At 36.5% G+C, this 15433-nt stretch overlaps 2 protein-coding genes across 2 annotated transcripts; one reads left to right on the forward strand and one right to left on the reverse strand.

Moving 5' to 3' along the window:
* Positions 1-2831: 2831 nt before the first annotated feature.
* LOC109096632 (kelch-like protein 18) lies at positions 2832-10924 on the forward strand. The gene is made up of 10 exons (XM_019110251.2): positions 2832-3062; positions 4991-5121; positions 5219-5359; positions 6221-6419; positions 6565-6725; positions 7000-7136; positions 7234-7456; positions 7638-7742; positions 8747-8858; positions 9011-10924. The coding sequence occupies exons 1-10, from the start codon at positions 2928-2930 to the stop codon at positions 9395-9397; spliced, it is 1731 nt and encodes a 576-aa protein (XP_018965796.2). The 5' UTR covers positions 2832-2927; the 3' UTR covers positions 9398-10924.
* A 1197-nt stretch (positions 10925-12121) lies between these two features.
* Positions 12122-15433, reverse strand: LOC109102743 (phakinin-like). Its single transcript, XM_019116110.2, has 8 exons — positions 14391-15433; positions 13957-14039; positions 13698-13854; positions 13448-13609; positions 12949-13077; positions 12631-12866; positions 12405-12481; positions 12122-12295 (listed from the first exon to the last, which is right to left on the reverse strand). Exons 1-8 carry the CDS (start codon positions 14817-14819, stop codon positions 12252-12254), a joined length of 1317 nt encoding a protein of 438 aa, XP_018971655.1. The 5' UTR covers positions 14820-15433; the 3' UTR covers positions 12122-12251.

Consider the following 15433-nt stretch of genomic DNA (forward strand, 5'->3'; position numbering starts at 1 on the left):
GTACAAGTACACGTGACAAAAATACATTTCTGCTTCTATTTTAAATGATAAATTATTATTTACAAGTTACTACACCTGACTCTGCTAAGAAACTTGAGGGAAACTTCATACAGTATGACATTTAGACATTTTTAAGAGTGTCTTAAGTGTCCAAAATGCAGAAGTTGCATAAGTTACTACTAGTATGAATAAATTTGTTGCTAATATGCCAGTCTTCAGCAATTGTACTTGAACATCGCTTTAATATTTTGTTTGAAATTAACATATATGAAAATACTCACTTTTTACCACATTATTAATCAGATACTAAAAGTTTATTTGACCAGGTATCCCACTTACATCGGTTCTATGCATTGTTTTGCTTTTCTAAAAAGTTTTACTACGGTCAGTTTAATTCATTGAAATCATCTTCAATTTTGTTTCTTAGAAAAGCACTTCTACTAAATTCTCCCTGGGGTAACAGCTCTGAAAAACTTTTTTTTCCTGTCAGTTCACGTCTGCCAGAATGACTGTCTGTTCTCTGTTTATTTTTGTAAATAGAATTCATAGGAACGTTCAGTCATCTGTTACTGGATATTTTGCGCCACCTGCTGGTAACAAGTTTGTAGTTTGTGGTTTGTAGTAACAAATGAATATCTAATAAAACACTAACATCTGACATATGCTTAGCTAACATGGGTACTTGTGTTGGTTGTGTGTTCACATGTACGGGCTGTAGCTTTTGTCACCCTAACAGGAATAAGTCCTTTTCAATAATTAAGAGTAAACAAGAATGATTTGTTCATGCAACTCATTAACTTCAAATGTCTATCATTAAACAATCATCTAACGACACTAGTCACATACAGCTCTGAAGATGTGTTGGAACTAGAATATGGAGAACTTGAGAAGAGTCATAGACAATCAACTTGACTGTTTCAAAACCAGTTTTCTCTGCCACAAACTTCTGCATTGCTTTGACACAAAACACAACAAGGGCACAAGTCCGAGTATCCTGGAGTCCATCAGGGCTTACAGAAGATTTTCCAGGAGGTGTTTTTTCTTCTTTCTTTTTTTTTCTTCTTCTTTTTTCCCCCCAAAATGTTAGCAAAAGCATGACAACCTGACAGTGGAAATATCTGCTCTGCTTTTTGAGTGTTCCTAGCCTGAGAATGAGCTTATTCATATGATTAATTGTATTATTTCTTATTTGTTTTAATCTATATGATGTAATTACTTTATGAGCACCAACAGTTTTAAGAGTAGTAGTGATAAATTTGTTATGCCATAATTTTATTAAAATAAATACTGAGGTAACTATGTTAAATGGCAGATCTATGTTAAGAACATTCTATTGATTTAAGAATAGTCTAATTTTTAAAATGGAAGTGTTATTTTAATATAATGGTAGGTAAAGTTGTCTAATGTCTAAGGAATCAGTGCTGGCGACTACAGTGGTGGCCAAAATGATTAGAACATTAGTATTTTCACCAGCTAAAAATGGTTTTAAGTCAGTTATTTCTATCTTTTGTCCAGTGAGATTTTTGTTTGCACAAGGACTCTGACAATAGCCAGTGCTCCACACAGAGATCAGGGCCCGTATTCACAAAACATCTTAAGGCTAAACGTAGCTCATAACTCACCGATTTAGAAGAAAATCATAAAAATAATGGGCGATTAAATGCTAAATTTAGGACTCCTAATTTTTTGCTCTAAGAGTATTTCACAAAGTGTTTTAGCTCCAAAACTACCCCCTAAATCTGTGAAAGGTTAGGAGTAGTGAAGAGGACTCCGAAGTCACTAAAATGAAACCACAAACTATCCTTAAATGGCTGTTTGTTGGCAATCTGCCTCAGAATATAAACATTTTAAAAACATTTGATGATAATGAGCTTTTAAAAAGGTATCACCTTTGGTTTTAGAGGTTATCCCAACTCCAAATTTTCCTTTATTATATCTGTTTTTATTAACCAGAGGCTGACAGTTAGCTAAACATATACTTAGAATTATACATATACATATAATTAGTGAAACGTAGCCTGCATTTTAAAATCTTTAATTGAATGTGACAATTAGCAGTTTTATTTTTAAACCTTTATTTGAATATGGCAACGTAATATTGGGCTCCTCAATATTTCTATGAATAAATCTCTGACAGACTTTCAGCCAATCACTGTGGGCATAGTTAGTAAGCACCCTGACATCATCCATAGCACCGAGGTCAACCCCGACCTTTCTCTTAGCTCAAGACTTCTCTCTTAGACTTCTCTCTATTCCTTAGTAAAGGTTTGTCTCAGCAGCTTTGTGAATAGGTTTTAAGAGAAGACTGCTATTTAGGAGAACTCTTAGTGGTAAGATAAAATGTTTTGTGAATACGGGCCCTGATCTCATCATCATCATCCAGTCTGCCTGGAATCACATGAAGAAACTGAGACACACTAAATCCAGAAGAACTGTGGCAACGTCTCCAAGATCCTTCAAGAGACCTACCTCCAAGCTAAAACTGTATAGCTTAACTAAACGAATTTATTTGCTCAATAATTAGATACTTGTATGATTGACAAAACCCTCCATTTTATAGTACAAAGATGTTATAACTCATCTGTCCTTTGCTTTATACTAGCAAAATATTGTCCTAAAAAGGCTGACCTATCTTTATATGGCAGAAACAGTAGCCTATCCTATATTAGAATTCAGCCACTATCTTTTTGTCACGTGGGTTTCTGTGAGGAACTGTAGTCTGGTTTGTAGTCTAAACTCAACCTAAGCCATGATGTACATGTGAATCAGACGAATAAGACCAGTACATCCATATAAATCTGTTTTGAGCTGTATATAACCCCTGCATGAGAGGGAACTGACACCGCCGGTGGAGGGCTGGCTCTTAGTAATACAGCTCAAGCTACGGCGTCTCGGTTTGGACAAAAAGTGTCGTTTCCAGTCCATCAATGACGATGGGTGACACGATTTTTGAAGAATTAGAAGATTTGATGCATTTTTCTGTTGAGGATTTGCCCGCTCGTGGATATGCAGTGATGGAGGAGATCCGACGACAAGGGAAACTGTGTGACGTTACTCTAAAAGTACTGCGCTTTTCTTTGTTGGGGTTAATTTGCTGGTGAAATGCTATCCTAGTAGCACTGGGCTGTCAGCATTGGGAGAGGCTAGTGAAGTACAGACACTGTTAGCAGAAGAAAGAGCTGCAATGTTCCAGCTTGTAAGGTCGTTTGTTAATGTGTGTCATTGCAGATGGCTCTTAAAATAGATTTTTGTATATTTTGTATCAGTTGTAGAGTGAGTTGTTGTTCTAGTGTTATTTAGTTAGCATGTGCGGCTAACATCCTCATCAGCTGCACATGAACTGTATATCATAAACTAGTAAAACACGGAGGAGAAACAATACATTCTACAGTTATTGCTATTATTATTTTAACCTGTAGAATTTTTTTTAAACGACTTTGGTTGTGAATTCGCCTTCCATGGTCTGTTAAGAAGTTGTCACTTCCTTATGTTTAATGTTTAACTATATTGTTAGGCTGAGTTTAATAGAAACACCTGTGACAGCCAACATATCTTGATCTGTTTGACTTATTTTAAACAACAGTTTCTAGCTCTGGCATTGCTTTATATATATAATTATTTAGTCTGACTAAATACTACTACAATGTGTATATAAGCTCTTTACATCAGACATTATAGTGTCTATAAGCTCTTTACATCAGACATTATAGTGTCTATAAGCTCTTTACATCAGTGGTTCTCAACCTTTTTGACACCAAGGGCCCCAGACAAATTTCGAAGGTTAATGTACCCTTTTAGACGAAGATATTTCTGGTACTTCTCTATTTACAGAAACTAGGAGGTGGTAATGTGTTAAACGAGCAAGTTAGTAAAATAATTGTGAATAGGTAAAATTACAATAATTGTATTCTGTTATTCCAGAAGCTTCAAGATCCAAATGGGATCCACTTCTTCAGGTTCATTATAACATGCCAAATTAGGCCTGCTTCGAGTCAAGTTAAGATTTATTGATCAAAAGCACATAAATAAAGCATGCATCAGTAACTGCAGGGAACATAAATACATTAGTATTACTGAATGAACAGAAATGTAGAAGAAAAGAGATGCAGAATATAACATTTTTAAAAATGTAAACATGTATGTGTATATATTTCCTATATATTTTATATTACATGCATATACAATATGTAATATACAGTGATCAATGGGGCAAATTTTCAGAAAAAGATTTCTTTACCAGAATAAAAATAGAGGTGGTTTGCTGATGCCTCCTTGTTTTATAGTGATCTGCATATATATTATTATGTTTCTGTATAAAGAAGCATTAGGAGAAGCATCAGGTGATGAAAGCTGTGCTCAGTCTCTGATCTCATCAGCCCTTTATGTGGGTCACAGAGAGCAATAATCCTCTTTATCTCTTTCACCTGACCTGCTGTATGCATGTCTTTGCTGACTAACAGCTGGCTTATATGACATATACTACAGATGATGCTGAGCATTATGGTGCACTTTCAGTACCCACCTTTTTCTTCCCATAAGAGCGGGCGCGGACATTTGTAAATTCTATGGGTCTAGCTTCTGGTCTCATCTGTGTCCAGCTATTTATAGCTATACAAAATAAAAAAATTGGGTTGTCTTACCATATTATTTTAATGTATTATCTTAATTATGAACACACTGGTGGTTGTTGTTATTCTTCTCGTTATTTCTCTATAGCGACTAATCAACTTATTAGTCTTGCCCTTAGGTTTACTTTCACGTTGATGAAAAAGATGGATATCTTGCTCACTGCTCCATTTTTTCACATTTGCTTCTTTATTCATTGAAATTGTTGTCTGTTGTCTGAAGAAAGGTCATAATTTGTTTTTATTTGGGTGGTAATGTTTCAGATTTTTCAGTTGGCCCTCAGTAATGATCAACATTGAACCAGGAGATTTTTTTATGTGTATGTGAGATGATTTCTGTATCTGTTATGTCTGTGTTTATGCAGGTAGGAGAGCACAAATTCAGTGCTCACAGAATAGTCCTTGCTGCTTCTATTCCATACTTCCATGCCATGTTCACCAATGACATGGTGGAATGCAAACAGGATGAGATCGTCATGCAGGGCATGGACCCCAGGTGAAGATACAAACCTCAAAGGGACAATTGAGAACTCTTATTTTTGTTGTTTGTAAATGTACATTAAAGTTTTCATCTCTGTTTTGCCTCTAAACAGTGCACTTGAAGCCCTAATAAACTTTGCCTACAATGGACACATAGCCATAGACCAACAAAACGTCCAGGCCCTCCTGATAGGGGCCAGTTTCCTGCAGCTTCAAAATGTCAAAGATGCCTGTTGCACTTTTTTACAAAAGAGGTAAAGTTGATTTCTTCATAAGACCAAAGGGTCAGTAAGATTTTGGCAAGACAGAAATTAATATTTTCATTCCGCAGGAATGCATTGAATTGATCAGAATTTAACAGTAAAGACTTCTACTTCGGTTTCAAAGAAGATTACAATTAATAATTACAATAATTACAATTATTTGAATTCAAATAATTTAAAAACTTTAATTTTACCAAAGAATCCTGAAAAAAATTATTTCCACAAAAATATTAAGCAACACAACTGTTTTAACATTTATAATAATAAGAAATGTTTCTTGAGCACCAAATCAACATATTAGAATGATTTCTGAAGAATCATGTGACACTGAAGACTGGAAAATTTAGCTTTGCACTCATTACATATTAAAATATATTCAAATTTAGCTTTGCACTTATTACATATTAAAATAAATTCAAATAGAAATCAGTTATTTTAAATTGTAATAATTCACAATTTTACTGTTTTTACTAAATATATATATATATATATATATATATATATATATATATATATATATATATATATATATATATATATAGTAAAAACAGTAAATATATAACACATATATATATATATATATATATATATATATATCAATATTATATTAAATAAAAGTGATAACATGATATAATCACAATCAGGTGTGCGGTTTCCAAAAGCATTGTTAGGTAACTATGGTTGCTAGTTCCACTGAACTTAATTGTTAATGACAGAAATTTCGACCATAGTTGCTTTTTGGAAAAGCATGACAGACCATTATGTAATAACTGTTACAAGACTCTGTCAGGTTATGTTATTAAAGTGATTCATTCAGAAGATTCATTGTTCCGACTTGCTCCTAATTTACAGGTTGCATCCAAAGAATTGCCTTGGTGTACGCCAGTTTGCAGAGACTATGATGTGCACCACGCTTTATGATGCAGCCAACAGCTTTGTTCACCAGCACTTTGTGGAGGTATCCATGTCTGAGGAGTTCCTGACCCTTCGGCCCGAGGAGGTGCTTGAGCTTGTGGGCTGTGATGAGCTCAACGTCCAAGCAGAGGAGCAGGTCAGAGTCTCTGGAGACATTGTAATGGCAAGAAAGGATGTTGCTGAATGAATGGATGTAGATCAGACATTTTCATTGTGTCATAGTTTTGGGTATTTTCTTTTGAGACATTACTAAAGAGAAAACCTGATCTTGTTGTTTGTAGGTGTTTGAGGCCATACTTGCTTGGGTACGACATTCACGTGAAGATCGGGAGTCACAGTTACCAGAGTTAATGTCTAAAACCCGTCTGCCTCTATGTCGACCTCAGTTCCTTGCTGACCGAGTCCAACAAGACGAGCTTGTACGCTGCTGCCACAAATGCAGGCAAGTTTCTTAGATAAAATATGTTTCTTTCTAATATAACCTATGGTCAATAATTGGACCTTTTGGCAAAACACATCCAAAATATGACATTAATGGATTTTTGCAGATCCAAATCTATAGAAATCATATTTTTCAACAAAATCTCTGAAGAGAATCACTGATTTTCACTGAGATGACTAACTCTGTGTAACAGTTTTAGTTCTTAGTAATACTTTTGAAAGGATATGGGATTAATCATTTTTGGGGATTCATTTGAATTTTACTCCTCTAACAGGGACCTTGTCGATGAGGCGAAAGATTACCATCTGATGCCAGAGCGAAGGCCACATCTCCCAGCCTACAAGACCCGACAGAGATGTTGCACATCCATCGCAGGCTTAATCTATGCAGTTGGGGGCCTCAATAGTGCTGGTATCTATTTCTTCATGTTGTCCTTTTAAAAACCTCATGTGCTAGTTACTGCAATATGTGAGTGTCAGGTTTTGTTAAGTCAATATATTATGCACAGGTGACTCATTAAATGTTGTGGAAGTATTTGATCCCATTGGAAACTGTTGGGAGCGATGCCAACCTATGAGCACAGCCCGCAGTCGAGTGGGTGTTGCTGTCGTGAATGGGATGCTTTATGCCATTGGTGGTTACGACGGTCAATCACGGCTTAGAACTGTAGAAGTTTACAACCCAGAAACTGACACATGGACCAAAGTTGCTAGCATGAATACTCAACGCAGGTAGGAAATCCTCAAATTGTCATATTTAATATGTGAGGGAAATATTTTTCTTTGGAAAGCTAACTTGACTTGTTCAGTGAGAAAGAATTGACATTTTTTTTTTAAGGTTTTACAAAGAGTTTTTGGTACATGTGATATATATCTGATGCTTTTGGTATTTCTTCTCTTGGTTCTGCATTAGTGCAATGGGGACAGTCGTAGTTGATGGGCATATATATGTGTGTGGTGGATATGATGGCAGATCTTCTCTAAATTCGGTTGAGTGCTATTCTCCAGAGACTGACAGGTAAGTCATACATTCTTCAAGTAAAATTCAGGGTTAATGTAGGGCTGTCACCTTACATTAATTTGTTTATCAAGCAATTAGGAAGGGAAAAGATTTTGTTAAAAAAAAAAAAAGATGAAGACGAACTTAAAATATATATATAATAACAATGAGGAACAATAATATCTAAAATGTTATGATAATTTTGAATAATACATATTTAACGTGCTAACATACATAAAACACATTAAAATGCATAGTGTAATAGTATGTGTGCCCATTTATATTGTAAAAGAGACCATTAATAATAATTTTTAAAAACTATTACATTAACATCATACAAATCAGTTGAATTTGAAATCGTTACTTGTAATGTAACAATGATTGTGGATACACTTTCTAGCCTGCAGAGGGCGCCAACAACTTGACCATTGTTGTTACACACGACACTATAATTAAATGTTTATTTAATCTTGGCCAAACTATATTTAATTCAAAATTACACCGTCTTCAATATTTGAGCAGATACAAAATGTAAATGCTGCCTAATAGGTTTGCTACTGTCTATCAAATAATAATGCTGTTAATATTATTTATTCCTTTTCTAATGATTTGTTTTTCTGTTCCTAATTTTATTACTTACTTACTACTTGGACCTATATTTTTATTATATACCATTCTTATTCTTATTATATGTTTTAAATAAAGAGATGTGTAAAATTAATGTATTACTAACCGATTACTTAAAGGATTAAGTGTTTACTTATTAAAAACCATATTTATTTTCATCATTTAATTTATTAATATATAAATATTTCATGTTTTAAGTAAAGACGTGTTCAATAGCAGATTGGTATTGGTATTGAAAATCCTTTCACTGGTATTAGGCCTGTGACAGCCCTATTTTTCTGTTTATTAAACTATCCATTTAGGTGTTCATTTATTTTCTGTCTCAACAATTATTGTAGCTTTCTTCGGAATCAGAATGCGTCTGATTTCATGTGTTTATGCGTGTTTGTTACCAGATGGACGATAGTTACAGAAATGAGCGCAAGCCGCAGTGCTGCTGGTGTTACTGTATTTGAAGGCAGAATATATGTTTCAGGTGGTCATGATGGTCTACAGATCTTCAACACGGTAAGTAAACATCTTTCAGTTTAGAGGATGCAATTTGCACAGTTTTTCCTGGTCTTTTCAGGATGGAAGTTACAAAATGCTACAATATAACGTTGTGAAATTCTATAGGCCTTGAAAAAAATAACCTTGTTGTTTCATGTTTCTGCCACTAGGTGGAGTACTACAACCATCATACAGCATTATGGCATCCTGTCGCTCCCATGATAAACAAGCGCTGTCGGCATGGTGCTGCAGCCTTGGGCAGCAGTCTGTATGTGGCAGGAGGTTATGACGGCTCTGCGTTCCTCAGTGGTGCAGAGGTGTACAGCTCAGTAGCAGATCAGTGGAGCCACTTAGTGGCCATGAACACTCGACGCAGTCGCGTTTCTCTGGTGGCCAATTGTGGTCGACTCTATGCAGTGGGAGGTTATGATGGACAGTCCAATCTCAGCTCTATGGAAATGTATGACCCAGAAACGAACCGCTGGATGTTTATGGCACCGATGGTTTGCCATGAAGGCGGGGTAGGGGTGGGCTGTATACCCTTACAGCCCGCTTAATGCCACAGTCTCCCTCAGCCCATAAGGGCATTTTAATTATTTAAACAAAAAAACAGGTTTTTGTACTGTGTGGTCTTACAAAATGCATTCATGAACCTTGGTTCTCATGTTTGTATCAGAGGTACTATTTTTCAGGCTTTTTTTTTTTTTTTTTTTTTGAAAAAGCCTAAAGCAGATATGCCAGTACACCTTTAATGGTGATGTAGTCCCGTTTTTTTTTTTTTTTTTGACAACCAAATATAGAATTCATACAATACATACGAAAACATTTACAGGAAATGGGGCACACTTCTGCTAAAAACCACACTTTTGCACTGTTATCAGATCAATGGGTATAGCAGGCCCATTAAAGCGTCAGTTGTTGGGGAATATAATCATATATACATATAAATTAGCAATTTTGTTCCTCAAAACTGGAAGCCAATTTAGATTTCTAGACAGGTGAAAGTTAACCACTGTTAAACCATGCCATAATTGGGAGAGTATAATCAAGAAGGTTTGATTAATGCGGATAGACATGATATTTTATCAAGAATATTTCTTACTTCGAAGTACTAATCGTATTTTATTTGGGATATTAATGGAAATTTAATGTGAGCAACTGACCTCTTATGTGTCTGTGCAAAACATCTGCTAGATGTGCCATGAATTTACACTTTACATGGGACTGTATTTTGATTTCACCACTTTTATTGAAACGGCGCTCTTTTTCAATTTGGGGATGACCGATCACCAGCTCTGCTTCCTGTATAGATGGGTTGTGGTGCACCCATCCAGTCCCATGTCTTGCTTTTACTTTTCAATTTGTCCTGTGTGTTTCTGAGAACCAGCACACATACCAGGGAGAGTGAAACTGACGTAGGACTCTTGTCAGACACGTGCTTTAAGGATTAGTCACTATAGTGGCTTCAAATCCTCTTATTGAAGTATGAGTGTGAAGATTTAAATGGAACATTCCCTCACGTTTTGTGCAAAAAATATCCAAATTATGTTTTATGACTGTATAGACGTATACATTTTCAACGTGATGCTTTTAATTTCAAATAACAAATCTGAAATTAGAATTACTGACTGTGAATTTTTAACACGGTTTATATTTTTCTTCTTATATTACCAATACTGCATTTCTCTGCTGATTATATTTGATGATTTATTTTGTATTAACCAATTGTGATGCAGTATTTCTGCTTTTAATTTATTATTAGCTGTAATTTGTCCTCTTTTTATAGCATTGCACATGTTAGTTTGTCACATAAATAAGAATCAAGTTTACGTTTTACAGAAATCTAATATATATATATATATGGATCACATGTCTGTATGTGTTTGAATATATTCCTCGGCTACCTCCGTATGAGATGGGAGAGCTCAACAGGGACAAATATCGAATCTGCCGCCCTGTACCCTTTTAAAACATTTCCATTAAACCCGAAGGAACAGCATTAACTGAGATCTTTTGTGTGGGACTAAAATATTCTTTTTCACGTAATTCCTAAATGTCTTAAATAAACATTGATTTTAAGGACACGATGCCGCCCTGTGCTGTAATTTTCTCTGTGACGCACAACAGCTTTGGGTCCCACCCTTTGAGTGGTGTTTTAATTAAACAGGCGTTTGTCTGGTCACTGTTAGTATGAGACTGAAGATGACTGGGGACATGAAAAGAGCCCTACTGCTGCTGTTGCTGATCATCTCTGTGCTGAACCTCTCAGCTGCTTTTCCTATGGAGCCACTTCAAAAGGTATAAGAATCTTTTTTTTTTCTTTTAGAAAAAAACCAAAATGTATAATTGGAACTGTCTGGTATTGACAATACTAACTGTAACTGATGCATTGCATTTGTTTTTCATCTTACAGACCCCTGTACTGATCCAACCATCAGATCCACAGCCGTCAGAAAGTGTAACACTAGGAAACTCCCAGGTGTGAAGAGTGTTTATGATGTGACATAATCAGACTTATTTGTTTGTATGTGGAATATTAAGCTATGCTGATGTTCGTAGGACATGAGGGTCAGCAGTCTTGGATTTCGTCTGAAAAGAGCCAGTTCTGTTAACACAAAGAAACCGGCCCGTTACTGTGCTGGATGCTTCTCTGTCATTGGAGACCCAACGAGACCAGAGAAATTAAATCTGCTGTATCTGCTGAATGAATAACCCTAAATATGAAGTTTCTGTTGGAAATCTGTTTATGCAACTATATTTTAGTATACTATTCTAGACTGTCACTTCTTAAAATGTTGCAAGACCGCACTTTTTTTTTTTTTAAATTAAATATTCAAAAAACATTCAGTGTAAGTGCAGGACTGTTTTTTTCTTTAAAAATATGGTTATGTATTTGTCCTAGACATGTCAGTCACCTATTGACTTTTGTTATAGCTTTGAGCTTTTTTTTTTCATGCATGCAGTAAACTTGCTATTTGAAGATTTCCTAAACAAAGAAATGATAGTTCAGAACGATAACATGGATTTGAAGTAATGTCTAAGTGGCTGTTTCATAGACGTGTCATTATAACCACAAGGTGTTATTATCGTGTTAAGGAGCTTCAGTTTTGACCATAGTCAATTATTCGTATTTCCCACTCTATCATTTCTGGCTTTGCTACCCGTGGGAGTAAAATAGGATATAGGCACATAGGATCAGAATATGGAATCATAGAGGCTAGTCTTCATATATAAAATCTTAGCTAAATGCTCAATAAAAATGTATATTTTATGAGTGCATCTTTAGTTTTTGCCTTATATTTTTATTTATTTCTAACCTGCACAGTAATCATGTAGTCTACAGATGGTGTAAATTACAAGTGAAGAGAAACAAATGAAAATCAAGCTTTTTGCAAGGATTAATCAAATATATCAATCCAGCTTGCTTTCTTCTGGAGCAACAGGAGCATTAGAACCTGATAGAAAAGATCAAAACATGTTTAATCTTCATCGTTAATGTTAAACCTATTACTCACAATACAATCAGATCATTTAAGAACTATATTCTGTAGAGGGAAACAGTACCTTCAGTCTGTGGACTGCTTTGTGGTCCAGATGTGGGATCAGTTCGTCCCTCAGGGACTGAAGAACAACCGGAGAACCTGCAGTATAGAAGAACATTGTGATTATCTGAGAGATCTGAGATTCTGGGATCACAGAAACTGAATCTAGGGAATCTTTCTAAGAAGTTACGGAAGGAACAAGGAAGAAGATTGAGTCTGCAGTAGTAAGCATTGAAAACAAGCCTTACGTTGAGGAGTAGAATCTGCTTTCCTCTCCATCCAGGATTCCGTGATATGTTCCGATCTCCATCTCCAGCTTCATCTTATTGTCGAGTAAGGTTTCATAGTCACGACGCTGCTGCTCGATGTCCCCGCGGACGTCGTTGAGTTCAGCCTCCAGCTTTCCGACAACGGAGCCCAGATTTCGGAGCTCAATGTCATGCCAGTGCTTGGCGTCGTTGAGAGCATTCTCCAGGCCTCGTTTCTGTAGGGATCATGCATAGTTCAGTCTAGGGTTTTGAATACTGTTGTGCTTTATGAACTTTGCTTTGAGAAGGTTGTCCTACCAGAGCTCTAATAGATTCGGTTTCGGCCTGCAGACTCTGAATCTTGCACCCAGCATCGTTGCACTCAGTCTTCAGACTCTCAAGCTCCTCTTCCTCTCGACTCAGCTTACTCTTCACACTGTCAGCTTGCTGCACATTCACAAATATACAATATAAGAATAGAATTACAATATGAAAAATAGAATTATTGTGAAATATTAGTATTCAATGTAACAGTTTTCTATTTTCATATATTTCATGTTATTTATTATCATTCTAATATGCAGATTTGGTGCTCAAGAAAAAGATTCATAAATGATGTTGTTCCTGATACCTAATGCATTAAATGACCTTTAAATGTTTTCAAAGTATTTTATGTGAAATGAAAGAAATTACAGAATGAAAACTCATTAAAAGTTATATATAGTTTGGTGGTCATTGTGCAAAAACATTTAGAATCAAGAATCGCAGAGCACTGTGTGATAAAATAGTCTATATAGGCTTGTGTTCAATGGTTTACTTTGCACTCCAGGTAGGCATCAGTCTCAGCACGGTTCCTCTCAATGACCTTCTCCCAATGGGAGCGGATGAAAGCTAGAATCTGGTCCAGGCTGGTCTCAGTGGGAGCATCTGGCTCATCAACCTCATGGCCGGATATCTGCTTATAGAGCACTTTAACATCCTGAAGAAGAGCAAAAGAAGATGCTAATTTACCACTGAAACATCTCCCTCATGAAGAGGGTTCTGTTGTTGAACTGGTCTTATCTCACCTCAATGTGATTTTGTTCCAGATTCATCAGCTCATTCTTCATACTCTCAATCTCATTCTCCAGGTCCATCCTGGTCAGGTTTGCGTCATCTATGACTTTGTACAGAGAGTTAATTTCCTCTTCCACAGCTTTACGGAAAGGCTGCTCACTCTCATACCTACACAATTATGCATAAAAACATTTAAAGGAAATCTGCTGATGCAGATAAAAGCTAGTGGAATGATTAAAATCTGTTGCTCTATTTTAAGCACACCCACACCTTTCTTTAAAGTCCTCTGCATTGGCTTGAACATTCTCAGTCTGGAGCATAAGTCTAGCGTTGTCCAGGATAGCCTCACTGACCTGAGAGAAAGAAGAAATAGGTTCGCTTGTACACCTGTATATATGTTCATTTATTTATATATAAAAATTTTATATAAATGAAAAATCATTTAGTGTATATATATATATATATATATATATATATATATATATATATATATATATATATATATATATATATTTTTTTTTATATATATAAATTTTTTTTTTTTTTTTTTTGCTGTGTGACCTCTATTGGCACTTTTGGTTTTGGCTCAGCACGGCTCAGCATACCATGGCACGGCTCGGATCGGCACAGTTTGTGTTTCCACTGCAGTGGAAAAGCGCCATATGCATGATGTATTAATCCAACCCTGTCAAACATCTTCCTACCTGCATATAAACATCCTCCCAGTCTTGTTTCAGGCCAGTCCATGTCCCGGCGCTGACGGCTTTACGATCCAAGCAGTGTCTGATCTGTTCCTCCAGTTGTTGGTTGAGTTGCTCCAGAGCGTGAACTTTATCGCGGTACTCCAGGAGGCACGTATTGAGGCTGTCGAAGCCAAACTGGTGGCCAATATCTTTGGGCTGGGTCACCACAGGAATACTGGTGCTTCTAAGGCAATGCAAAAACACACTGTTGATGCCCAGAGCTCTGCGGGACACACGTGCACCCAGGCTGCTGGTTCCTCCGGTGGGAGCCATGCCTACAAACACTCCCCGAGGCGCAGAGGTGCCTGCTGCACTCATGTGGCCCACACCGCCGGGCCGCTCGGAAGCAGCCTGGCCCAGGAAGGAGGATCGGCGTCGTGGCAGAGGCATTCCTGTCCTGATGCTTTTTAAGTGACAGGCCACTATCAGTCCATAGACATGACCACAATGCAAGCGTAAATATCCACTGACCTCCCTTCTGCTAAACAGCAACAGCTAAGAGTGCATGCCTCTTTATTGTGCTCAGGCCTTCTGGAAAGCAGGCTCTTTGTTTTTAGGACTATTGTGATAGAGACCTGGTGATGCTGGTCACTGCTCTTTGTTCATCACCGTTAGGCAGTTTTCGGCTGCCTCAGCACAGTGGTCTTCTCAGGAAAGCTCTATGTATGTCCCTCTCAGTATGTATGATTATGTTGGACAATGACAGTGTGGAAACTAAACTATCATCACAATGATCAAAAGGAGCAATTTTGTGTGTGTGTGTGTGTGTGTGTGTGTGTGTGTGTGTGTGTGTGTGTGTGTGCGTTTCACATAAGAGTGTTTGAGAGAAATACAGAATGTTATGTCACTAGCAGTATACATGAACAAATACAGAAAGAAAGAGTTAATTTTTTCACAAGATGATTTTGCATTTGATAAGTAATCTTCACCACATCTTCCTGTTTGCCAGTGGCAAGTGTATTTAACTGTCCTGAAAACAGAGAAGTCAGAATTTGTTTCCCACG

The sequence above is a fragment of the Cyprinus carpio genome, chromosome B2 (assembly GCF_018340385.1).
Source record: "Cyprinus carpio isolate SPL01 chromosome B2, ASM1834038v1, whole genome shotgun sequence".
In the NCBI taxonomy this organism is placed as follows: domain Eukaryota; kingdom Metazoa; phylum Chordata; class Actinopteri; order Cypriniformes; family Cyprinidae; genus Cyprinus; species Cyprinus carpio.